At 51.4% G+C, this 26,903-nt stretch overlaps 1 protein-coding gene across 2 annotated transcripts; it reads left to right on the top strand.

The window, feature by feature from the left end:
* Positions 1–980: 980 nt before the first annotated feature.
* On the top strand, positions 981–26,660 carry Rorc (RAR related orphan receptor C). 2 transcript variants are annotated; one of them, XM_032897831.1, is made up of 11 exons: positions 981–1,103; positions 3,267–3,296; positions 15,411–15,496; positions 15,747–15,888; positions 17,012–17,494; positions 17,716–17,837; positions 19,186–19,318; positions 19,539–19,646; positions 19,783–19,893; positions 21,036–21,145; positions 25,199–26,660. In XM_032897831.1, the coding sequence occupies exons 1-11, from the start codon at positions 1,064–1,066 to the stop codon at positions 25,358–25,360; spliced, it is 1,527 nt and encodes a 508-aa protein (XP_032753722.1). In that variant the 5' UTR covers positions 981–1,063; the 3' UTR covers positions 25,361–26,660. The 2 variants fall into 2 exon arrangements, with proteins under 2 accessions (XP_032753722.1, XP_032753723.1); XM_032897832.1 differs by lacking the exon at positions 17,012–17,494.
* The last annotated feature ends 243 nt before the right edge of the window (positions 26,661–26,903 follow it).

Genomic DNA, 26,903 nt, shown 5'->3' with positions numbered 1-26,903 from the left:
CTCCTGCCCTGCTGTTTACCAGCTGGAGAAAGCAGGAGGAGGGGCTGGGAGCCTCCCGCTCACAGCCTGGACCCTAGCCAGCCGTTGTTGGGTAAGCAGGAAAGCCAGGCCCAGCTAATCAAACTCTGGGCGGAGGACGTGCCCGAACTGTAACATCCAATATCCACAGAAGCCTTGGCTCTTGGCCCTCCTCAGGCTCCAGTGCAGGCCTTTTTGAGAACAGATCTAGTCGGGGGCGGGGGTGGGAGTAGGGAGGAGCGAGAACGCGAAGGGTGGCGGGGCTCTCAACTTGGTGGTCCAGTACAGTTCCTCTTCTCTCCCTCCTCTGCCCCTCTCCTCTCAATTTGCTCCTCCTCCTGCACACATCCCTCACCCCACCAGAAGTATAGGAAGCACCTAGAAGTCAGGAAAATCCAGAGGAGGGCAGCAGGGAGTGAGAGAGAGGCAAGAGGCAAAGCAGGTGTGCGCTGGGGGAACCCAAGCTGCAGGGAAATGTGATCCCATCCTGGAGATCAGAGTCGTCGTCGTCGTCGTCGTCGTCGTCGTCGTCGTCGTCGTCGTCTCCCCTCCCCTCCCCCCACACACACACAACACTTGCTATCTTTTCTCCTTACTCTTCCTGTCTCCCCTTCTTGCCATTCTGTCTTCTGTCCTTAAGTCACAAAGACCCAGGTTCAAATCCCAACTCAATCGCGAATTGCCCCGGTGAATTCCTTGACAACGGTGGGTTAATGCTTATGGATGATCAGACTTGCCTGTAAGAGTTATCATGTGGACTTCCAAAAAAAAAAAAAATTCTGATTTACCTACAAGGCCTAACAGAGACTCAGCACACAGTAGGTCATTAATAAATACTAGCTCCCTTTCACCTGCTTCTCCTCAAGACTCCAGACACTGGTCCACTGCTCTCCTCCTGTGCCAGGACACTCTGCCAGCCACTCCTTTCCCCTGCCTGCTGACGGGCCAGGTGCTCCCTCCCTCTTCCCTCCTCCCTCCCCTGGGCCCTGCTCCCTGCCCTCCTGGGCAGCCAGGGCAGCAAGGACGGCACCAAGGGAGCTACCCCATGGACAGGGCCCCACAGAGACACCACCGAACATCTCGGGGTAAGAGACCTAAAGCCCTGCAGGCAGGTGGAAGGGACTGTCAGGGGACTCAGAGGAGGGGAGGGATGGGAAGAGACTGGGAAAGAACTGTAGAGAAGAGAGGTGAGCAGAGGGGAGACCGACTGGCAGGCAAGAGCGGAACGGTGGGACAGGTCGAGTCTTTACATAACTGTAGGGAAATAGGAAGAGTGCCTAGGGCAACAGCAGGAGGAGGCCTAGGAAGGCAGGGAGCGCAAGAAGGAAGAGACAGGTTGGAGTGGGGGCAGGAGGGAGGAGCTGTGTTAGGGAGGCCTGATCGAGAGAAGGATGGGAACGGGCTGGCTCCCAGGTACAAGCAGGCCCCTCCCTGCCACAGAACCGTGGGCAGTATGACTGGAAGGATAGCTCTCCACCTTCCTATTCATTCACAAGTGGAGTGCCCTGTCTGTCGTTATGGGGCGGGGGCTGGGGGCGGGGGCGGGGGCCTGGGGGAGAAGATGCAATTGCACCCTGCCAGCTGCTCCAGCCCATCGGTCCCACACTTTCCTTCAAGCCGGTCCACGCACAGAGTTTTATCTTTGTAGTGTGAGGCACCAGTGGAGCACAGGAAGAAGGTACTGGGGGAACAGTCCACCAATGGCGTGAGGAGGGAGCCCTTCAGAACAGGACAGCCCCTCCCTCCCATGCTTGTCAGCTGGGAACCTAGAGAGAGTGATCGACAGAAGTACCAGCTTCTAGGGCCACTAGAGAAGGGCCCCGGGGTAGGGGTGGGGGGCCAACAAGGGGAGTGTCCCTCTGCAAGACTTCTCTCTGAATTACAAAGCTGGAGGTTGGACAAGGGTGCCACGTCAAGGAGGAAACTGAGTAGGGCCAGACAGGATTAGAGGGAGGTGGGCATGGCATGAGGCCACACCCTCTCTGGGCAGACCTTCCCCTCCCCCACTTGGGGAACCAGGGTACCAGGCCCCATTTACTATCGTGGCGATGAAATGAAGGAGGCCTGGCTGCAGGGTGCATCTCCTGGCAGAGGGACAGTGAAGGAGAGACAGGAGACTTGCGTGCCGGGCTTAGACAGCAGAAGGCAAAAAGTAACAGAAAGGAATCAAAGGTTAGGGACATTACAGGCCAGGCTAATGGACTTTCTGGAACCAAAGACTGGCCCTAGGCACTGTGGATATAGGAAATGGAACGGAGCCTCTTTTGCCAAGAGTTCCCTCTCTAGGTGTTTCCCAAATACTGACTGCCTGCTGACTTCATCCCAAATACATGGGCAGCCCTGTAACTCTGCAGTATCCATGGCTTTCCCCTTAGCAGCTGCTCCCCTGGACAGCAAAACATTTCTGTAAACCTCCATGAACCGTTGTGCCTCCTACCGTCCGTCCGTCCATCCATTACTGTCCAGACCCAGACCCAGCAGAGCAGCAAGGAAAAGGGATCTTCCTTCTACAGGCTTGTGAAGCGCACAGTGTTGGCCAGAGAGGGTCTGTCCACAGCTCTGCCCTCTTTGTCTTCCTCTTCCACCCCTCCCCATCTATTCCCAGCCCCACACCTCTGCAACTCCCCCATGCTTCCTGGCAGAGATAAGCAAGCAAAAGACTGCATTCTTTCTCTCAGGGACTTAATCTGGGTGCAGAATATTTGTGTACCTCACATGCACCAGATACTAGAGGTTCTTGCTGTTCCCCAGAGCAGCAAGCCGAACGAGACAGACAGAGGCTCTGTGTCCAGATGGCTTACAATCTAGAAGGGACGGTGGCACACCTAGGGCAGTTGTCTGCTACGTCAGGTGCCAGGGAACAATGCGCAGTGCTGGCTGAGTGAACCCCAGGGCAGGGGAGAGGGCAGGGGAGAGGGCAGGGGAGAGGGCAGAGGAGAGGGCAGGGGAGGCTGCTCCAGAGGAAAAGAGAGACATCCGAGACCTAGCTAAATGAAGGTATGGGTGGGAGGCAGAGTGTGGCGTGGGGAAGTCCTGGAGGCAGAGAGGAGTTGGGCGCTTTCGGGACCTGGAAGAGGGCCAGTGTGGCCAAAGGGCAAAGTGATGGCTCTGCCAAGGGGCCCAGCTTCTCAGAGGCCAGGTAGTGCTGGGGGGAAACTGGGGTAGGGAGGGAGTCAGTAACTGGGGGAGTTTTTGCCCCCCCTCCCCCGCAGGGCTTCTGTTGACTGACACACCCCCTCCCTTTACAGAGTTGCTGGCTGCAAAGAAGACCCACACCTGTGAGTAGGGGTTTGGGCCAAGGTGGTACTGGGTATGGCAAAACTGTTCAGTTTGGAAGCCATGAGTAAAGGAACGACCTGGGCCTGGACAGAAGTGGAAGAGTCAGGCTAAGACTGCAAGGCCCAAGAGATGAGGGCCAAAGGAAAAGACTTACAGGCCAGGACAGAAAAAGAAGAAGCCCAAGGAGTGCCAAGTAACAGGCACAGAAAGAAAAGGGGAACTGGGAAAGAGGAGGGCAGAGTGCTGGACAGAGGCTCAGCTGCTGGGCCAGGCCGGGGAGGAGGTGTAAGGCCACCCAGCCTCTGAATTAACTCAGCAGCCACAATGGGAGGCCTGGGAGCGTGCCCAGGGCTTTGTGGTGGCAGAGCCAGGTTTGGTGTTCATCTCTGTGGTTAACACATTCTGAGGTGTGAGCAAGCCTGGAACGAGGCTCTGCAGAACCAGAGAGCAGGAAAGCTGGTCTCTGTACAAGGAATGGACAGAGACACTGTTTCCTGGGGTCCTGAAATCCTCAGACTACAGCGTATGAGGAAAGGACTAGAGTTCCAGAAGGGCTTCCCAATGGACGTAAACATCTTGTCTCTGGCCATTGCAGCACCCCCAATCCAGCCACATAGAGAGAGGCTATTCTCCTACAAAATGTGTCCATTCCACCAAAGTCCTGCCCAGGGGAGTCATGCATACCCTCAGCAGCTTGGGGGCACTCTGGAAAAGACACAAGCATGGTCATTAAGTTAATGGTGACAATTTCATCAGGAGGGGTCACCTCTACCCCTCCATCACACACTCATTGGTTGCCCACCAATCCCTCCCACTGCCAAAGACATCTGCGGCCTTCCTGTCCCAGCATCCTTCCTCCCTGAGCTTGGGGGCTCCATCCTCCTGGGGGGTCAGAGCCGCTTGGCTCAGCATAATCCTGATCACCTCATGTGTGTTCGCCACAGGGCCCCACGGAAACACTGAGCGGGGCCTGGGAGGAAAGCGAGTCAGAATGACGCAGTCAGACTGGGGGAGGGGACCAGGGACCACATTGGGGGAAGAGGGGGACTTTTGGAGAGTGGAAACTGGGAGAGAGCAAGCCAAGCTTTTAGACCTGCCTCCCATCCTTGTAGCCCCTACCATGTGTCCTCCTGACGATCCAGGCTGGTCACCCTCATCCACCCAATGTCCAACTCCCAAGCCTGCAGACAGAGCTTTTTACTAGCCAGCAAGATTGAAGACCTCTCGAGGAGGTTGGTCCAGACACTGAGATCCACTCCCCAACCCCAGGCCAAGAAAATAAAAACTGCCTCCCGAGTGAAATAACCTCAAGAAAGGAGTCCAAGCTGAGAAACCTAGGGGGCACACCCAGACCAAGTGGGGGCCTAATAACTAAGGGACTAGAGGGGAATCTCCAAGGCTGAGGTACCCCACAGAGCAGATGGAAAACAAAGGGGCCATCGATAAGGAACCTCACACCCATAAAACCTGCATAGAAACTCAAGGGCCAGGAGACTGGGCAGTGTGAGACACACTCAAAATCAAACCTGAACCAGAGACAACCTCCTGCCCCTCAAATGGACCTGAGGTCACTCTGCCTGGCCTTAAACCCTTACTCAACCAGTCACTATGGTGTGATCTTGTGCAGGTTACTTAATCTCTCTGTGTCTCACCCTCCTTGTCTTTGGGATGGGATAGTAGTTATTACATAAAGTGTTTTATGGGCCTCATGAAATCCACCCAGAACTGAATCATTCCCAACACACTGCTGTTAAGAGGATGAAGATGGTGGCTTCACTCTCTGTGTCCCAGACTAGCAGTCTTGCTCCCAAAGGACCAACGGGTATTTACCTAACGATACTGCAGCTATCACTTCCTCAGCCCAGGATAGCATCGTGTGTAGGAGGAATGCCGGTGTGGTGAGGGTTCAGCAGCCTCCAATTGTACCACACTGGTTATGACTGTTGACAGTCCACAGGGTCTCAGTGCCACAAGACACCACCCAAGACAGAGATTCCTGTGACTTACCTCTGGGACATCCCTACCCCTGGTGTCACCTGGTGAGGAGGGCCTGGGGTACTCAGGAAGAGGGGATTTCGAGCTTGGTCTCTGCCCATGAGCTCCACGAAGCTCCCCAGCTAGAACTCCCCTGGCAAGTGGAAACAGCTTTTACCGCGGCTGTAGCTGTGGTTTTGGAATTTTCCAACGCCCCCTGTGATTGGCTGCCCCGCCCCTCACACCCTGCCCTAAACCCAGATTGGCCACGTGGGGTGCCTGTCATCATACCCGATGCACTCCTGGGGGTTGGGGGGCTGTCACTTGGCCACCTGTGTGGAGCAGAGCTTAAACCCCCTGCCCAGAAACACTGGGGGAAGCTTTGTGCAGATCTAAGGGCTGAGGCACCCGCTGAGAGGGCTTCACCCCACCTCCACTGCCAGCTGTGTGCTGTCCTGGGCTACCCTACTGAGGAGGACAGGGAGCCAAGGCCTCGGAGCCTAGGCTCAGTCATGAGAAGTAAGTGAATGGGGCCACCTGGTCATGGGGGAGCCTGGGTCCTATCACCATCCTTAGACCCATTGAATAGGAGGGTGTCTTGGAGACAGTGCTTCCTTGGTAGTGTGTGTCCCAGCCAAAGTCAAGATCTACTGGGACATGGGTGGAGCCCTGAGAGAGTTACTCTGCCTGGGCGGCTTCCTTGACAGCAACGGTAATCGAATCGTTGAGGAATTCCTGACATAAGTTCTGGGAAGACTGAGCATGCCCAAGGTGTCCAGCCCTTTGATTCACAAAGAGACCAAGACCCAAGAGGGGAGTGCATCGCCGAAGAGTGCATCACCGTTAGGGCCTGGGGATTGGTGGAGTCTAGTAGACATCAGGACCCAGAGCTTATATTCCTTGTTCCTCGTGACGAGTTTCTTTGTACCTCCAACCACAGGCACGACTGTGCCCTGAGGCAGGAGTCACAGTAACTGCGATCAGCAGGCAGTGGGGGTCAGAACTCATCGTCTGCCTGATCCTCCAACCCCAAACACACACACCAGGGCATGATGGCTAAGTACAATCCAGCTAGGAACTGTTCTGTGCGTGCTTGTGTGTGTGCTTGCGTGTGTGCTGTGTGTGTGCTGTGTGTGCCTCACATGCAGTTGATCATCTGAAACAAGGAGAGATGGGAGCAGAAAACCGCTGGTCTCACTCCTTTCCCTGTTTGAAACCATGGGCTGACAGCTGCTGGGCAGATGTCAGGGGCCCTTTAGGCTTCCAGCTGAGCAATGTGGGCAAATCGGGTCCTCCATATTCACGTAAGGGAAGCCAGAGGACCTCTCAAAATCCATGGTGAATAAGGAAAAGGGAAGCCTGTGACCCGGAGGCCTGTAACTTGAGGCCTGAGGAGCCCCCACCTTCAACCTGGGGTCTTTCCACAAGCCACAGAAAGGAGGCCATATTGAGTCCTGGAAAGACCCATGGACTGAAAGTCCAATGAGCAGGTTCTAACACGGGGGCACCTGAGGCAAGCCACTGAGCTCTGGTCTCCAGCCACAAAATAAATGAGTTGACTTTCACAACAAAGCCAAGCATGGGAGTCTCCAAGTTCTAAGGACCCAGGACCAAAGAGACAACCCTCGTCCCCTAATGGGTGAAAGAGAATCTACCCCTATAGTGTACAAGGAAAGCAGGTCAAGTTGGGGTTGCCACTTGCATGCATGGGACAGGACTACAGTCCAGGTACAGAAGCCTTGATGAGACAAGAGGACCAGAAGAAGAATCAAAGGTCCTAGGATGGGAGTAAGAGCTACGGTTCTTTTCTGGCTTCTTCCCCTCAGCAGCAAAAGCTGGCAGACCGATTTCATAGAAATGGCCCCAGGTCAGCCCTGAGATGCCATGGTTCTGTGTACTTCATGCCCAAGCAGATAGCAGCAGCCCCAACAGTGTCTGAGGGAGACACTTGGGGAGCTCTGCATTTTATGCACACGCACACATACACATACACATGCACACACATAAATATGTCCAAGTTTTCTGACCCCTTTGAATTCCAGTTACCACCAACTTTGGAGAGGTCCGAGCAGACAGGGCTTGGGACTATGACACACCTGACACACCCAAGAGTGAGGCCAGAGAAACAAGGAGCAGCTCAAACCTAGGAAATAAGCAATGGCTTTGAGGGTCAAGGGGGAAGGTGTCCAGATGGAGGACTACCAGGAGAACCATAGAGTAAGAAATTCATAGACGACGGGCCCAGGTCATGAAGTACAAACACAGGGGAGGTGGTGAAGAAATGTGGCAGGGTGGAGGGCATCCCTCCACCCCTACCTCAGCCAGTCATTGGTGTACGACGAAGCCATCGCATTGTTAGGAGTTAGTCAGTGTGGAATCTGTAGACGGGAAGTCTAGGGATGGGAGGTCACATGTCTATCCTCTTCCTTGAATACAGCTATGATTATGTTGAGCAATGAACCACAAAGAACTTCAAGTCTCCAGTGTGTATGAGTGTGTGTGCGAGCACGTATGTGGGCAGGCGGGCGGGCATGCGTGTATATGATGCGTGTATATGATGAATGTCTGTGCACACGTGCACAGGCGGGCGGGCGAGCATGCCTGTATACATTAGGTAGGTGAGTCCTTCCTTAACAATACTGGAGATCTAACCCACGCCATCAGGCTTTTAAAGCTAGCACTTTTGCCCACAGAGCCTTTTCATGGGTCTTATTTGGTTTTGTTTGTGACAAAAATGTCATAGAGCTCAGACTCAATATACAGTTGAGAAAGTGGCCTTGAACTCCTGATCTGCCTGCCTCTGCCTCCCACGTGCTAGGATTGTAGTATAGCATCATGCCGAGCTCCCTCAGCCTTGCTCCTTCCTTGTATCACTTCTGCATCCTTTTCTTTTCTTTCTTCCTATTCTACCCAGAATCCCAATGGCCCCAGGCTCAAGATTCTAGAATGTGAAGATCGTCAATCTGTTCCGTCTCAATGAATATGTGTATTGATAACTGCTGTTCCTACCAGGGGCTCACCCACCCCTCCCTCCCCTGCCTCTACTGCTGACTCAAACCAACAGGAGCAGGGACTTTCCCCATGTTGAGCGCTCTCTAAGGAAGGCAGCCTGGGGTCTCACTCCTGTCCCGTGAATATTTCCTGGGGTCTAATCTCCACTCCTGCTGCAATGATGACACGGCCTCTTCCCTGAGACTCCAAGGCTCAAAAAGTGTGGAGATCCCTATTTGGGAGCAGATCAGTAACCAGGTGAATTTCAGTACCACAGCCAGGTCTTCCTGAGTCTGCTCCCTCCCGGAGGCAGCAGCAGTACCCAGAGGCAGAGCCACAGCTCCCACTCCTCAGAGCTTCCTCCTGGTGATTCATCCCCTTCCCCCTTCCTCTGCTTGTTTTCGTTGAGGTCTTTTGTTTCCCCTCCTTTCTCCTGTCCCAGACTGTGGGGGTGGTGGGGGCAGCAAGAGTGGCTGGCTGGCTTTCATGGCTTTGCAAAACCTGTCTCTCCCTCGCCCACCTGAGTTTTAGAGTCACTAGTTTTTCAGCTCTGGGATCAGGTATGTCAGTAGAAAATTCTCATGAGGGCTTGCCTGGCTGGGGACAAGCCCAGCAGGTAGATCAGTAGTCCCTGTCCCTGTGGTGGCACCCATCACCTTGGTTTCCAGCAGAAACTGGAGGAACTGAGAGCTAAGGAAGGAGGGAGGCTGATGATGGGCTGCGTACATAGGGGACCACCGGCTGGAGCAGTGGGCTCAGCGAATAGAGAAGGGGCCTAAGCTGAGAGATGCATTCTCTTTCTCATCCAGACATTCGCTCATTGATGTAAAGAAAGGTCCATCAAGGGGCAACCTAGCCCATACCTTCAAGGAGCTGTGGACTTTCAGAGGAGCCTTGGGTCAAGAGCTCTGCTGGGGTGCACAGGTCATCTGACCTTGGCTCTAGAGAAGTAGATAAATGGTGTCTGAGCCAGCCAGGACCACTGAGGAAAACTAGGCCCAAGGAATGGTATCTGTCTATCTGTCTGTCTCTCTACCTACCTATCTATCTGCCTATCTATCATCTGTCTGCCTATCTTTGTTCTAGGCATGAGTTCTGGTTTATTCCTCACCTAGCCTATTATTACCCTCATTTCACACTTGTTCATTTTGCAGCCAATGACCTTGTTCCATTCACTCTCTTTAGTATACTTAGACATCTCATCCTCCAAGGGGTTACAGCTTAATGACTGAGGACTCTGACTCCAGGTACCAAGACCTGAATGTAAACTCCTTGCTTTATTGACTTGGTCTAGTCACTCTCTGGGACTCAGTTTTTTTAATCTGTAAAATGGGGACAATAATAATGGACCCTACTTTACGGAATTGTTGCAATCCTTAAAAGTATGTGTAAAGAATCCTAAGGGCAATGTGATGGTGCTGCAGCTGTAAGACACCTTGCAATCTTGGCAACTTGAATTCAATCTCCAGAACCTATGTGAAGGTGAAAGGAGAGAACAGACTTCACAGGGTTGTCCCCTGACGTCCACATGTAAGCTGTGTCATGTGTGCCCACATGTATAGCATGCACTATAATAATAATCCATAAATTATTTTTAAAGGAAGTTGAGTGTGGTGGTTCATATCTATAATCCCAGCACTCGGGAGACTGAAGCAGGAGGATCTTGCATTCCAGGCCAGCCTGAGTACAAGTGAGACCCTGTTTAAAAGAGGGGCTGGTGGGCAGTGAGACAGTTCCGTGGGTAAAGGCACTTGCTGTCAAGTTTGATAACCCAAGTTCAGTCCCCAGGCCTCACATGGAAGGAGGAGAGAACTAACCCTATAAGCTGTCCTCTGACCTCCACACATTCACGTCGTGTGTGGCTCATGTGCAGGCACAATTAATAAATTAATGTAAAAAATTTCTTATTGAGGCTGGGGGAATAGCTGTCCTTTGAATCTGCTCCCCTCATCTCCATGGGCTGGTGGCCAATGACCCCTGAAGAAAGGCGAGGCCCACACATAAGACCTTGGATTGTGTCCCCTGCACAACACCGTACACGCACATGCCCACACACACGCACAGAGTAAAGCATGGCATACGCTAAATTCAGGCAGTGTCAACATCCTTCTTACTCAGTATTAACTGGAAAGCAGGAAAAGAGGAACAGAGGAAAGAGTCCTAGCATGCTTCTGCCTGAACATTCCTTCCCTGCAACTGGGGCTTCTGCAGTGAGACCCTCCTGGGTTGCAGCCCCTCTCTGTTCCAACCACTTCCTCTCTGTGGCTAGGCACCTGGTCAGGACCCAGGGCCCAGCTCTGGATATAGTCAAAATGCACTATCAATGAATCTTGCAGCTGTGAGCAGCGTGAGATTAGGGGGTGGGGGGCAGACATGGCCTCCACAGTACTTCTCCTCCTGGGAGGCTCTGAGACGCCCTTCACAGTGTTTCAGGGCTGGAGCAATCCAAGGGAGAGTCACTTTTACTTTCCAGGGCTGTGTCATAATTATGGTTTTTAACATCGCATCCGTAGGGAGGATGCAGGGAAAAACTCCGTGAGTTGACCTGTATAAAGAATGGGCTTGAGAAAACATTGTCAAACCTACCTTGACCCCTTGGGAGGAGCAGCCTGGCACAAAGGCAGCCAAAGTGACCAGAATCTTTCTATGCCAAGCATAGTCTCAAGTCACCGTCCTGGAGCACACTAAGAGGCAGGCTCTCCGAGCCCCGCCTTGGACTGATTGAACAAAGATTCTCGTTTGATTTGCTTTGTGGTACTGGGTCATGAAAGTCAGAACATGTGTACACTGGGCAAGCCCTCTGCTGCTGCAGTAGCTATATTTTAACAAGACCTTCAGGTTCTCTGTTTTTGAAATACGAAAGACTAGAATTGTTGGCTAGCTGGGTGCCCTCCTGCTCCAGGCATTTTTGCTTTTGTGAGAATAAAGTTAGAGGGTTCGGTTGTCATTTTTAAAACGGAATCTCAAACCATACCCCAGGCTGGCCTGAAACTTGTGGCAACCCACCTACCCCAGCTTCTTGAATGTTGAGATTTCCCAGCGTGAGGGTTTCCTTTGTGATAACCTTCAGAAAAAAGGTACAATGAGAGAACAGCAAGTAAGACACAAAAATCCTCAGAGAGTAAGCAGAGTCTGGCTGCTGTGGGAGCCATGGGGTATGGGCTGGCCTGAAGGCTCCTGACCTTTGATTGGCTCCAGTTCCTGGCACCGTTGGGCCCTGAGATGGTAAGTTCCTGGCAGACTAGGCTCCCAGGCAACAGTTTGAGTAATCCTGTGATTACTCAGCACCCCCTCCCCAAGCGGGGTTCCCATCACAAGTTGTTCAGGGTCTGAGTCTGGAAGCCTTGCTGTGGAAGGTGTTTCTCTCCTCCTCTCAGGACTTCCCTAACAGCCCTTCCCCCTCCTTCCCCAACTGTCTGTCTGTCTGTCTCTGTTTTTGTCTCTGTGTCTCTGTCTGCCTCTCTCTCTCTCTCTCTCTCTCTCTCTCTCTCTCTCTCTCTCTCTCACACACACACACACACACACACACACGCACACACACACACACATCCCACTGGTACTTTCTTTGATAAGTGTTTAGGGTAGATGGTACTGGACGGAGTGAAGGTGAAGGAGAAGGAGAACTAGAGAAAGACAAGAAGCTTGGTCATGTGGAGTGTTGGGCACAGGACCAGTACAAGCAGGGGTTTCCCTTGATTTCTGTTGTCTCTCTTTTGCTATAACTATTTTCCCCCAGTCCCGAACTTCTTAGTCTCCCTGCTTGGCTAGGGGACCTAACACAGACAGCTCTGTTCTATGTGCTTGTCTCACTGTGGGCCAGTGCCTTGGACTGGCAATGGGAAGACAGAGGAGGGGCTATGCTGACAGCTGGGGTCCTGGGCTCCCACAGCCCCCAAATCTCCCAGTGCTTGACTGACCATATCGCTTATGATACGGCAGGGTCTTACTCACACTATTGTAAGGTTCCCGGACCAGGACCAACAGTGGGTCAGGTGTGGGTCAGGAGGTATGACAGGGGTCATCCACGCGGTCAGTATACACACGCACGCGGATGTGGCTCTTGGAGAAGGGAAGAGGTAGGGAGGCCTGTGGTTGCCTGCCAGGCCAGGGCCTGAGTTCCCACCGTGGCTTGGCCTAATCTCCCTACCACTTGCTTTTCTGGGTGACCTATGTTGGTTTCCCCCTCTCCGGTCTTAGGGCCACTAAAACGTGGTATACCACAGAGTACAGAGGAGAAGGTGTTGGTTAAGAGCAAAGGCTATGGACCCAAGTGCTTCTGTCAGGCGGCCATGCTCATGGATTTGCTTTATCTCAGAGAGTAATACCCTGTCCTATAGTGCTCTGCCTCTCGTGGTGCTCCCTGAACTCTCTTGAATCATGCTGTGTGACCTACACCACAGGCAATGCTGCTTTCACCGTCATTTGCTGCCAAGGGAACCGAGGCTGAGAGTGACTGGAAGTGTATGTGCCCCCACACTTTCCACCGCTCTTCCAGGTACCCAGGTCCCCTCCTGTTCTCTCTTTCCCGCCAAGCGTTCGAGCCAGCTTGTAACTTACAGGAAGCCATTGAACAGAGCATTTGATGGCTGCTGGCCACAGATTACTGTGCAGTTGGCAGGTGGCAAGTCTGTCTGGAGGTGGGACAAAGAATTGAGTTTTCATGGAAGGATTTCAGACACTCATATGGCCAGTCCCTTGAAGAGACAGCTGCTTAATCTGACCCAGCTCTAGACCAGCTTGACAAGATCATGGTTTAAAGATGATGGAATACTTTGGGAAGTGATGGGCAAATCATGGTCTAACCTCATTCCTTCACATCAACAGACCTATTTGTGGTTATGGTTTTTCGGAAGTGTCTCACACAGCCCTGGCTAGCCTTGAATTCCTGATGTAACCAAGGATAATCCAGAACTCCTGATCATCTTGCTTCTACCTCCTAAGTGCTGAAATTGCAGGGATGCACAGCCCCACCCAGCTAGTAGGCTCTCATGGGACGTGAGATGATATGGGAGTGGGCTTGCTCTCCATGAGGCACTTCCTCTGTCCCTGGGTGGGAGACAGGTCACAGATGAGAAGGGTTTTTTACTGTAGATCACTTTTCTAGCCTGCTTCAGCTCTCAACTATCCACTCGGTAAAAGCCAGAGGTCAGTCCGTGATTGTGAGAAGAGCCAGCTCTTCCACCCCCACCCTACCCCTCCTGCCCCCAGTCTTTAGACTTGCTGCTGAAAATATCTGGGTTGGCTGGGACTTCAAGCTTTACCTAGCTGCTGTCTGTCTCTCCCCAAACCCCCAAAGAACTGCAGATTGAACCTAGGGCTTCATGCATGCTGCTCTACCTCAGAACTAAGTCCGAGCTCTTTTTCAGTTTTTTTGTTTTGTTTTGTTTGGTTTGGTTTGGCTTTTTTGTTTTTCAAGACAAGCTTTCTCTGCGTAACTGCCTTGGCTGTCCTGGAACTTGATTTGCAGACTAGGCTAGACTCAAACTCAAAGAGTCCACCTGCCTCTGCCTCCTGAGTGCTAGGGTAAAAGGCCACCATACCCGGCTCATCTAGCTCCCTTTTAAAGAAGTGCGGGATGAAGATCTCTTGATGTCTTTTGACATGCTGCCGAAAGCTGTAGGCACTGGCAGGAATAAGACAGAATAAAGAAAATCAACCGAGAACCAGCAGCAGACCACAGCTAAGACTGATCAGGTAGCACTTACAATGAGTTCAGTGGGAGTAAAAACTTGTTTCTGCTTTTTTATTTTGTTGTTTGTTTGGTTGGTTGGTTGGTTGGTTTTGTTTTTTGAGACAGGGCTTCTCTGTGTGGCCCTGGCTGTCCTGGAACTCTTCGTAGACCAGGCTGGCCTCAAACTCACAGAGATCCATCTACCTCTGCCTCCTGACTGTTGGGATAAAAGGTGTGTGCCACCACTGCTGCCTTGGATTTTAATGTCTAGGAAGCTGTCTCCACCACCAACAAATGTGCACATGTGCACTGGTGCAGACAGTACGCCATCAGTCAGCAGGCCACAAAGAGCAACCTACCTACCTACCTTCCTTTCTTTCTTTCTTTCTTTCTTTCTTTCTTTCTTTCTTTCTTTCTTTCTTTCTTTCTCTTGAGTAGTCCTGGCTAGCCTGGATCTTGATATGTAGATCAGGCTGGCCTTGAACTTACAGCAATCCACCTGCCTCTGCCTGCCTAGTGCTGGGACTAAGGGCATGTGGCATCATGTCAACAAGCCATGTATACTTTTCTTCTGTATACACACACACACACACACACACACACACACACACACTCAAGTAAGCCTGCAAACATGTCAAGAACATTACAGATAATGAACTGTTCGAGAGAGTGGGGCTGTAGCCCTGGCACTCACGCAGTCTAAGCTGTGTAAGCTAAGTGGTTTTTCATCTGTGAGGAGAACAGGTGGAGCATGCTTTAATCTCAGCCAGTTCTAACAGACATGTTCTGTGCTCCTATGGATAGACACAGATGCCTTTGTACATCTTCTTACACACTTATGCACAGAGCACTTCTTTGTCTTGGTTCTGGGGCCATCAGTCTGGAAACCCTATTTGGGCTTTTAGACAATCGGGAAAGCTGGGTTGAGCCCTTCTCTAGACTTCACCTCTGCTTCTTTCTAGTCTCTCTATACCCCACTGTGTCGGTTCCCCTCGGTTCCTGTCCCTGTGCAGCCTTCACTCTCTTCCAAGAGCGACTGACATTTCTGTCTAGTGCCCAGTGGCAGTGCCCCATACTCTGTCAAACCTCAGTGGGGGGAAGGGGACAGAAAGGAAGCCTCCTGGGCGGGAAGCAGGTGTTATGAAGCAGCAAGGACTCCTCTGGCCCTATACAGGATGGGAGGAGGGCACTGGAGATGTTCAACTTGAAGGACTGAGCAGGTGGCCTCTTTGCAGCTGCTTTCTGGCCCCATAAAAGCTGATACAACTCCCAGCTGCTTTGCGAACAGAACGCAGCCTCCTCAGACCCTTTGCTGAGAATCACTTACAGTTTACTTCCCCTTCCATAATGCAAGAGGGCACGTTGGAGCTCACTGAAGAAGTGGGGAGAGCACCACACACCTGCGTCTGCAGCCCAGGTTCATGGTAGTGAAAGCCAGAAAAAATATTCTGGGCTAACTTCTCTTTCTCTCTTCCAGCACAAATCGAAGTGATCCCTTGCAAGATCTGTGGGGACAAGTCATCTGGCATCCACTACGGCGTTATCACCTGTGAGGGGTGCAAGGTGAGTTACAGGCATTTGTCTGCATACATGCACTTGGCCGTTCCAGTGGTCTCCCCTGGGGAGAACAGAGGGAGGAGGAGGACCCAGTCTTGCTGTGGGAAAGTGACCACAGGGTCAATCACAATTATGCAGTGGAGGTTTGGGGACTTTGGTGGATGTAGAAATCCCTAAGACCAGTGCACATGGATTAGAGGTCCCCACGACCACCTCCAGCTCAGGAAGGGTGGGATAAGCAGTTTTTGTTTCTCAGGGCTTCTTCCGCCGCAGCCAGCAGTGCAATGTGGCCTACTCCTGCACCCGTCAGCAGAACTGCCCCATTGACCGAACCAGCCGCAACCGATGCCAGCACTGCCGCCTGCAGAAGTGCCTGGCTCTGGGCATGTCCAGAGATGGTGAGGATGTGGTGGCAGCCCCAAAGAGTCCCTGCACTTTCAGAGGCGTCCTGGCTCTTGCCCGACAGGCTTGCAAAAACACTCTGCCAGGGACTTCTCTCCGTTCTTCCACCCACAGCCTCTTGTCCTGTCTTTTTGAGGGTCCCTCGAGGCACTTCAGAGTCTCAACTTCAGGCTGTGCTCCAAAAGACCTTTACCGGCATCCTATTACTCTTGTCTCCCCTTTCTCTAATGAACTCTCCTCTCTATTCTTTCTCCTGGCCTAGTTCCTACCCAGTTCCCACATTGTTACCTCCTGCCTTGTTTAACTCCATCTCCCTCCTGAGTAACCATCCCTAGGCACAGGATTGTGGCAAGGAACAGAGTTGACTTGAGAATGACCCAGAAGGTGGGAGATCGAGGGTGGTGTTCCTAGAGCCTTATCCACCTCCTCACCCACCGTCTTCACCACAGAAGGAGCCCTGGGTGGAGTGGGGGGCATGAGGTGAGGAGGACCCAGAAGGAGCCTGTCAGCACTTTTCAGTGCTCAAAATAACAAAGCGAAAGGAAACATGCAGGGGTGCAAAGGGGCAGGCGGGGCGAAGGGCTGTGCCCCCACACCTGGGAGGGGTTGGGGGAGCGAAAAGGCAGGAAAGAGAGAGCAGAAGAGGATGTTCAGAGCAAGCCACCGGAGCCTGGGTTGGGCTGTGGTGAGTATCTAGGTCACCAGGGAGCCTGCAGGCCTGACCACAGGGAAACCTGTGTTCGCAGCCCTTCTCTTCCTCCGGCCCTCCCAGACAGGCAAGCTGACCCCAATACAGCCTGAGGCCCCCTATTCGACCCCCACCTCAGCCCTAGTCTCAGGAGACTAGAATCCCCAGTCCAAGCTCATTGCCTGAGTTCTGCACTATTAGCATCTGGTTTAGAACTGAACAAACTTGCCTGGGGAGATGGGAATGCTGGTGGAACCGATGCTAAAGAGAACAGAGCCAGGCGTGAAGGGAGCTGGGAGCCCACGCTCCCAAAAGGAAAGTTTGTACACAGAGCTGGAGAAATCGAGCTTGGGGTCCGATCCATGTGCCTGCTGCCCCTGTCCTGTCCTGTGTTCTCTTGCCTCCTGTACTGATTCCTGACCCTTCTTCAGCTGTCAAGTTCGGCCGAATGTCCAAGAAGCAGAGGGACAGTCTGCATGCAGAGGTGCAGAAACAACTGCAACAGCAGCAGCAACGGGAACAAGTAGCCAAGACTCCTCCAGCTGGGAGCCATGGAGCAGACACACTCACATACACTTTAGGGGTCCCAGATGGGCAGCTACCACTGGGCGCCTCACCTGACCTGCCCGAGGCCTCTGCTTGTCCCCCTGGCCTCCTGAGAGCCTCAGGCTCTGGCCCACCATATTCCAATACCTTGGCCAAAACAGAGGTCCAAGGGGCCTCCTGCCACCTTGAGTATAGCCCAGAGCGAGGCAAAGCTGAAGGCAGAGACAGCATCTATAGCACTGACGGCCAGCTTACTCTTGGAAGACGTGGACTTCAGCTTGGGGAACCAGAACAGGGCCCAGACAGCCACTGCAGTCCCAGTTTCTGCAGTGCCCCAGAGGCACCATATGCCTCTCTGACAGACATAGGTGAGCATCTGGGAAGGGTGGGGGCGGTGAAAATGAGGTAAGAACATCTTCCGGCACAGCACCCATGTAATCAAACATTAGTCCTAAGGAATTGGGGATCCTAGACAAAAAGCCAAGGGAGGAGGCCGAGCAGGGGAGACCAGGCAGAGAGGAAGCCTCTTTATGAACTTCAGGGTGGGAACCAGCTGAGAGCTAGCTGGGCCTTCCTCTTCTGGCCACAGAGTACCTGGTACAGAATGTCTGCAAGTCCTACCGAGAGACGTGCCAGCTACGCCTGGAGGACCTTCTACGGCAGCGCACCAACCTCTTCTCACGGGAGGAGGTGACCAGCTACCAGAGGAAGGTGAGGGCAAGAGACATGAGGGAAGGGAGGGCCTCACCCCCTACACACACTGGAAGAGACCAGAGATGGCGACTCACACAGATATGGGGCTATAGGGCATCACAGACAGGCTGGCTAACAGGCGTGACTGTCTGGCAGCTCAGTGACTGTTTCCGTAGCTCCTGCTTGTTGTAATTTTACCTAGCTGGCAACCTACATCCTCTTCCATCCAGACCTTGCCACGCTGCCTTTCATCCTCCATCAGTAACTGACACTAATCAGCGTCTGAGCGTCATTTATTGGACACCCTTTCTTGTCAGGCACTGTAATAGAGGCTTTGATGAAGTGTGTCCAATCTGCTGCCTGTGAGCTACAAGTGTCTAAAGATAGGGATGAAGGTGCATAATCATGAGATTGTTTTTGGTTTGTTTGGTTGGTTGGTTGGTTGGTTGGTTTGACTTGGTTCCAAGACACGGTTTCTCTGTGTAGCCCTGGCTGTCCTGGAACTTACTCTGTAGACCAGGCTGACCTTGAACTCAGAAATCCACGTGCCTCTGCCTCCTAAGTGCTGGGACTAAAGGTGTGTGCCACCACCACCCAGCTTTAAAATGTGAGATTTTTAAAAACTTGATTCTCAGTTTGTAGTTAACTGTTGTCAGACCACAATGTCGGAGGTTAGAACCACCTGTGAGATCATGCTCAGTCCTTCCAGCAACTGACCTCCGAGAACAGAATTTACACTGAGGTAGAGGTACTCAGGGTCACACAGTGATGGGACCAAAGTCAAGTTCAAATCTGATGGCTCTACAGTGCCTGCCACCCTTTCTGTCATACTCTGACAATACAGCTGCTCTGAAATCAGTTGGTATTTCCCATTTGCATCTCTCAGTCGCTGAGACCTTCTTCAGAGAGAGCAATAAACAGCAGTGTGTACACTGTTTGCAGGTGAAACTGTATCATGTATGGCTTCCCTTTCTCCACAGCAGTTATCAGAGTGGTTCAGAAAAGCCATCACTTCCTGTCTGGAGCCACTCCCTGGGAGTCTGGGAAGTTCTCTGGCAACCTTTTCTCTCCCATGGCAGAAGCCTAATACCTAGTATTGAATGGGCTTCAGGAGAGACCAGGTTATCAGGAGAAAGGAATTTGAAGCTAAGAAATTAGAAGTTTTCGTCCCTTATATAACTCTCCAGGATTCCTTATACCGAGCTGGAAGTAGCAGTAACTATAATCCACTGACAGGAATTGACCCTGGCTACATTGTGCTAATAGGCGCCATGGTTGACAGCATAGAAATGTAGAACTCACACCCTGCAGTTTATGGGGTGCAGGGGCTTGGGAGGATCACAGGTCTCCCCCTCTGTCCCTGCAGTCAATGTGGGAGATGTGGGAGCGCTGTGCCCACCACCTCACTGAGGCCATTCAGTACGTGGTGGAGTTCGCCAAGCGGCTCTCAGGCTTCATGGAGCTGTGCCAGAATGATCAGATCATACTACTGAAAGCAGGTGCTCTGGGATAGGCCGGCAGGCCCTGGGGTCAGCAGGCCCTGGGCGTGCAGGGCAGGGGTGGGGGTGGGGGGTGGGGGTTTGTTGGAGCACAGACTGGGGATGGAAGGACAGGGCCAGGGCCAAGTGGAGGACGTGACTTAAGGAAATCAAAATACTGAGGGAGTCGGTTCCTGGCTCTGCTTAACTCTGCCCACCCATCTTTATCCCCTTTACCCAGGAGCAATGGAAGTCGTCCTCGTCAGAATGTGCCGGGCCTACAATGCCAACAACCACACAGTCTTTTTTGAAGGCAAATACGGTGGTGTGGAGCTGTTCCGAGCCTTGGGTGAGGGCAGTGGGAATGGAGAAGTTCCTGATGCCAATCCTCTACACATGATTGTTTGCCCCGTCCCCCACTCCAAACATTCGAAGGGTGGTGTCCTTGGGGACCACTCTTACTCTCTTCATCTCCACTCCGGCAGGCTGCAGCGAGCTCATCAGCTCCATATTCGACTTTTCCCACTTCCTCAGCGCCCTGTGTTTTTCTGAGGATGAGATTGCCCTCTACACGGCCTTGGTTCTCATCAATGCCAGTGAGTGTGACTGGGCATGGGAGCAGACACTCTGGTGGCTGGGGCACAGCAGCTAATAGAAAACCTAGGCCTTCGGATTTGACTAAATGGGAGATTGCTTGAAACAAGGAAATGAGCTCTTCCCCATGCTTCTGTCAAATACAATAGATTAAAGTTTGCAGAGGAGCCTTAGGGCAGGGCAAGGGTAGCACACAGTGGGGCAGTGAGAGCATGGAAAAGGGAGGGTTGGGAGGAGATGAGCCACCTCCCCCATAGACATCATCCTACTGCTCAGTGTATGGCAGTGACTCCTTTACAACACACATGGGAATCACCTAGGGAGCTTTAAGAACTGATTGAGTCCCTGAGTCCCACGCCCAAATTCTGACATAACTCATCTGGGTTGCGCCCAAAATTTTAACAGCCACCTCTAGACTGAGCCACTAAGATTGAGAATGACCACTTGATGTGAGCTCATTTTGAGACAGAATGTCTACAGTGGTGGTAGAGCTTGGGGTACACACAGCTGAGCGCTGGCTATCCAGAGGACCCAGGGGAGTAGGCCTGCTGCTCTGGGTTGGCTAATGAACACACGAGTCTTCCAACTCCTCTAAGATGGCCTCAAGCTAGATGACTTCTGTAAAAGCATCCATTTGAGGGAAGCAAAGGAAAAGGTAGCTTAGGAGTTAAAAGAGAGCCACAGACTAATTTAGAGGCCTTGGAACCGGCCTATCCGAACAGCTTCAGGAAGGTCACCTCTCTGAGTCACTCTTATAGGAATGAGGAAGCTCTCTTCCAACATTTTACCTCCATGACAAAAATCTAGTGCCTGACATTGAATCAGCTACATGAAAGACAGGTTACCAGAGACAAGGTAGCTAGCTACAAGGTGCTCAGGAGATTAACAGTCCCCACCCTTTTCACCCCTGCCTAGTTTCCCTAGTAGTTAGCTAGACAGGCCCAGAGTCATAGAGCTTGCTGTTATCAAACCAGTATGCACATGTGTGCAAACGGGGGGTGGGGGGGGCACACAGAGACAGAGAGACAGAGACAGAGAATCCCTCATCTGAGAGATCCTCTCCAAAAAGATACATGACCCCATTTTGCTGGGCACGGCTGTCTCTGTTGTTTCCATTTCACTCTGGTCCCATTCCTTCCTTCAGACCGTCCTGGGCTCCAAGAAAAGAGGAGAGTGGAGCATCTGCAATACAATTTGGAGCTGGCCTTTCATCATCATCTCTGCAAGACTCATCGACAAGGCCTCCTAGCCAAGGTAGGAGCAGATCATAGGGTAGAAGAGGCTAGGCCCACTGCCAGTTCTAGGACATCAGGGCCAGGGTCTTCGGGAGCAGAGGAGGGAGTGCTGCAGTGCTGGCCTATGCCGTGGTGTTTGCAGCAGCTGTGGGAACTGCAGGAGCATCTGTTTCCATGCACAAAGGAATGGAAAGTTAGTTTGGAGTTGGAAGAGACCCCCAGGGAACAATTCAGTTTAATATAGCCGACACTTACCCAGCACCTGCTTATACAAGGCACTGTGGAAAGATACAGAGATGCAGTTCTTGTCCCCACTAAGAGATTTTAATCTGTTAAAAAGAGACTTGTGTACCTTCTAATACAATGCTAACATGGAGTAGAATGTGTGATATTTTAACAGTGAGATCAACAGAGTGCTGTTGATCTGTCTCTTATCCTACAGCAAGCCAGTTATAACAGGACAGGTGTTAAAGTCTTCCTGTAGCATAAAGTGATTCAGTGACACATATTAACTGATAACACAAATCTTTATCCCAGTGCTCTTTCCACAACATCCCTGGGGCCCCTAATTTGCTATCATAAAAGCTCTTGGAAGTGCGGCATGGTGGTGCGTGCCTGTAATACCAGCACTCAGGAGGCAGAAGGAAGCAAGAGAAACAAGACTCCAAGGTCATCCTAAGCTCCATAATGAGTTTCAGGCCTGCCTGGGCTACATGAAATTTCCCCTTAAAAAGCGGGGACTGCTTTTGGAAAAATGGCAGGGCTTCAAGGCAATTTAAGGGGCTGGTGAGATGGCTCAGTGAGCAAAGACACTTGCCACAGAGTCTAACATGATGACCTGGGTTTGATCTCTGGGACCCACATGATGAAAGCAAAAATCTGACTCCAGCAAGTTGACCTCTGACCTCCATACACACATGTCTGCTCACAAGCACACACAAAAATAAAAAAGGAAAAATTCTTCACAATTTGAAGGTAAAGCGGGTAAAACATAGATGCTTCCTTAAAACAGTGTGAGGCAAGAGAATGAGACCATGAAAAACAAGGTTTCAATAAACATTCCTGAGGCAGAGCAGGGATCCAGGCCTTGGGAATGGGATGTTTGGAGCTCTGAGGAGGCCAAATCGTACATGGAGGGTGGGCTTCTGCACGCCTGCAGAGGTCAGATAATCTCAGGTATCCTCCCTTGGTGCTGCATTTTTATATTTTTCACTCATTCATTCATTTACTCATCCATCCATCCATCCATTCATTCATTCTCAGACAGGGTCTCTCACTGCCCTGGCCTGGCCTATGAGTTACCGAGGACTGCTGAGAGCACCCAGATATTTGCCTGTCTCCACATCTCAGATGTTGAGATCACAAACGTGTTCTACCCTGCCTGGCTTCCTCCCTCTCCCTCCTTCTTCTCTCTATTGTTGTGTTGTGTTGTGTTGTGTTGTGTTGTGTTGTGTTGTGTTTTGTTTTGTTTCTCTATGTATCCCTGGCTGCCCTGAAACCCTATAGACCAGGCTGGCCTTAAACTCAGAGACCTGCCTGTCTCTGCCTTCCAAATACTGAGATCAAGTCTTGTGTCACCACGCCCAATTTTCACCTGGTTTTCTCTTCGTGGGTTCTGGGATCTGCATTCAAACCCTCACACCTGAAGGCCAGCCCTTTATGAAGGCCTCCCCAACCCTCATGGTACTTTTGGTAAATGTGAGGTCAGAGCTGGGGTAGACTGAGAAAGCAGAAGAGTAGCCAAAAGTAGCTAGGAAACCTCTGAAGGAAGAGCTAGGAAACCTCAGAGCCGTCTGAGAATGAAAGCCTGGCTTCCAGGCGCTGCTATACTCAGAGCTGTCCTCAGGGAGTTTACTTTGAGACCTGTGTGAAGGATCGGTCTATTGCTAGTAAACTTAGGCCTTTGTTATGCACAATCATCACATAGAACTGAGAAAATTACTTCAAACAGTCTCTCCCTAGGGAATGTAAACTTCAATCTACTACAAAATGGGTTTAAAGAGAGACAGGGTCCAGGGAAAGTCATTGGAATGCAAAGTGGTTGGATCCACTTTGGTGTGCTTTGTATTAGTTTTTGTAGGCACAGTTTCATGGAGCCAAAGCTGGCCCTAAACCCATGATCCCCCTGCCTCCACCTCCTAAGTGCTGAGATCACAGCCACGTACCACCTTGCCCAGCAAGATCCACTTTCAAAATATATCACGTGTCCCTTGATGCCGCCCCTCCCCATCCAGCTCTCAGCCACAACTGGACTACTGCTCCTGACTCAGTTTCCCACCCCATCTCTGTCTGCCATGTCAGAGTCACACAGCGCTTGCTCAATAACCACCCTGGTTTGATCTCCAACCTCCTATGGTAGCCAAAATTCAACTCCAGAGTCTGTGTTACGGTCAACTGGACCATGATGTGACCCCTGCCTTCCTCTTCACCTAACTTTGCACCACCCTTTGACTCCCCTACTCTGACTGCAGTGTTTTACCACTGGTCCTTAAACATACCTGGTTCCGTCTCTCTTAGGGCCTCTTGTGCCTACTATTGTCTCCTGTCGCATTCTCTTCTCTGTTTCCAAACGTTTCTTCATGCCTTCCTTCAAGAGAGGTTTGCCCTAAACAGTTACCCAGCAGAAGAACTCCATCCCTCGTCCTGCTTTAGTGTTAGGTACAATCATGTGTTGCTTACTAGGGGGAATAAGTTCTAAGAAGCGTCTGCCCATAGCCTCACACGGCGGAGTACAACTGGATATACTTAAGGCAAACACAGCTGTACCGATGATACTCCTTTAACCTTATGGGACCACTGAAGTTTGAGGTTCATAGTTCCCCAAAAAGATGTTAGGCAGTGTGTGGCTGCGTTTATGACTCCCTGGCTGCTGTATACATTTAATAAAAGTACATTTTTTTTTAGTCATCGATGTTACACCAGAGCTCATGACAGTGCTTCATCTAGATTTTTGGAGTTTCTAGTCAAATATCTTTTGAGTGAATAAAAGAAACGGTTGTAGCAACCCAGGCAAACTCAAAGAACTAAAACACAAAATAAATTCAAGAGATGTGAGGGAGTCACCCTGCTGCCTACTTTTCTGGTTGTTACTTTTCTAGGGAACTAAGCTAAGAAGGGGGGATGTCAAGAAAAGGTGCTTTTTAAATCTCGCTTCATTATGCTGGGCAATTGTATAGGAAAGATTGTGTCTGAAGTCTTTCTCCCTGCCTCTGTCCCATGGGGTTCTGCACCTTTCTTAAAGGTTTACCTTCCTTTGGCTGGAGGCTGACTGCACTGACTTACTACTTGCTGTGTTGGACACCTTCTTAGAAACTCTGTTTAGTTCAGACAAGCAGTTGTTGAGCATGAATGCCAGCATTCAAGCCAGTAACAGAAGATACATAGTGACAGAAAGACCAATGGACTTTATCTAAGTACATGTGCGGCAGGAAGGCAGACAAACTGGATCCTTTCTGTCTACAGTGTGGCAAGTGCTACAGAGGAGGAAGCCCACAGGAAGGGCTTTAGCCCAGCAAGGGATGGGGATGATCGTCTCAGAGGAGATAACGCTTGAATTAGCAGGATAAGAGTTAGCAGAGCCTCATTCTCCAGATGAGGAAACAACATGAAGCAAGCAAAGGACCACGGGAGCAAATGCAGTTCATTCTGGGCTAGGCAGAGCCACCGATGCCATCATTCAAGCACATCCTTGCTCCAAGCCAGGCGCAGGGCTGAGGGTACAGAAATGACCATCAAAGTTGAACCTAGCAAAAGCTCTCCTGTCTTGTGTCAGTTCTTTTTTTTTTTTTTTTTTTTTTTTTTTTTTTTTTTTTTTTTTTTTTGAGCTGGGGACCAACCCAGGGCCTTGCGCTTGCTAGGCAAGTGCTCTACTGCTGAGCTAAATCCCCTCTTGTGTCAGTTCTAATTTACCTTCAGTTTCCAGATATACACACCTCTAATCAATGGGATTGGCTGCTCCAGTCGGGTCAGGTGTGGGGGAGGCAACCGGGAGGGTCACCCTCGCTCAGGTACAGTGAGATGTGGCTGCCCTGCTAAGCACTGAAGTACTCATTCCCTCCTAACCCACCCCCAGCTGCCACCCAAGGGGAAGCTGCGGAGCCTGTGCAGCCAACATGTGGAAAAGCTACAGGACTTCCAGCACCTCCACCCCATCGTGGGCCAAGCCGCCTTCCCTCCACTCTATAAGGAACTCTTCAGCACTGACGTTGAGTCCTCTGAGGGGCTGTCAAAGTGACCCGGAGGAAGGACAACTTTCTACTTCCTTCAGCCCTCTGACCGTCTCCCTGGACTCCACTCACCAGCCTTTCCCTCTCTGCACTCTGTGAAGGGTGATCTCCCTAGGAGTCAAATACTAAGACTGGTTTCTGCCCCTAGGCTTGCCCGGTAGTGCCACAGCAGCAAGCGATGGAGAAAAGGCTTGTCATGTTTGATTTCCCTTAAGTTCCACCCTGGCTCTGGAAGCTGTGGGGTAGATGGGATATAGGATGACCGAGTCAAACAAACAAAAAGCCAGAAAGACAAACATCGGGGATAAATCCAAGTACCTGGGATGAGAGAACTCAAATCTAGGCTCAGAAGCTGATAACAGACCTTTCAATACCTCACTGTATTTCCCCACAGGCTCCTCTGGGGGAGATGGCTCTAGCTCAGAGACTGGGGGCAAGCACCCAGAAGGACCTGTATATAACAAGAATATGGATTCTTGAGATTTTCTGCCTTCCTTCTTCCTAGTTGAGAAATGTTGTTGACCCCACCCCCACCCCACCCCACCCCGACACACACGCGTTTTCTGGGACCTAAAATGCCTGGATACACAATGAATGAGAGTGGGGTGGAGATAAGGGCCCAGGATAACTGTTTTATGGGAGTTGGGTATGGAGAAGGATATCACTGGCAAAATTAGAATGCAAACCGCTTGTGTATGCTCTAAAAGTCAAATTTGTTACCACAGTCTAACCAGAGACAGCCATCCACACAGGTGGAGCACACAGTGGCTCTGCCTCTGATGACACAGTTCTACAGACAGGTTTCTTCTGACACAATCTCTTCCTTGAGGTCACAGCTCTGAGAAGCCATAGGGTCTTAGGGGAAAGTTCCAATCCATACAGGACACTAGAACACAACATCGCAGCCCCAGCTGTCTTCTGTCCCAAGAACGATCCGTAAAAGAAGCAGAGGACTTGATGCTGACGGCCAGAATCCAGGGACCAGCACTTGGGAGGATGCCCTTGACTTCAGTCTACACTGCCTGTCCATGGGGAAGGAGGGCACCCCCCCACCCCCCCGCTCTGTACCTGTGGGCTGCTGACCCCAGTATGAAGGAGTGACTAGGGACAGGACAGGGACCGGTTTCTCCTTCACAATCTTGCTCAGAATTTCTCTCAGTTTGTAAGCTGCAGACTCTCCCAGGAGGTGTAAGCAGCAGATGAGAGGGAGGAAGGGTTTTTTTTTCCCCCTCTCAACAGAAGGGTTTAGCTAGGTGAACATAAACCCCAACTTGTGCCATTGTTTATAAAACGATTTTAAAGGCTGGACGTGCGTTGCGTGTGTACCTGTGTGCTTGTACAAGGGTGCAGGGCACACATGTCGGGTGTTGGGAGACTTGAAGATGACTGCCTAGGATACATGCTTGCTCTGCAGTTTTGTTCCCGTGTGGAGTCAGCACTTCATCTGTTTTATAAGAATTTTAGCCCCCCCTGTTTTCCCCAGCTAAGCAGTCTCCCCAGGGAGACTTAGAAACATGCTCAGGTACCCAGCACCAGAGGAATGGCAAACTA

The sequence above is a fragment of the Rattus rattus genome, chromosome 3, assembly GCF_011064425.1.
Source record: "Rattus rattus isolate New Zealand chromosome 3, Rrattus_CSIRO_v1, whole genome shotgun sequence".
Lineage (NCBI taxonomy): Eukaryota > Metazoa > Chordata > Mammalia > Rodentia > Muridae > Rattus > Rattus rattus.
Note: the sequence above shows the minus strand (reverse complement) of the source record. Positions and strands in the feature narration are given on the sequence as shown.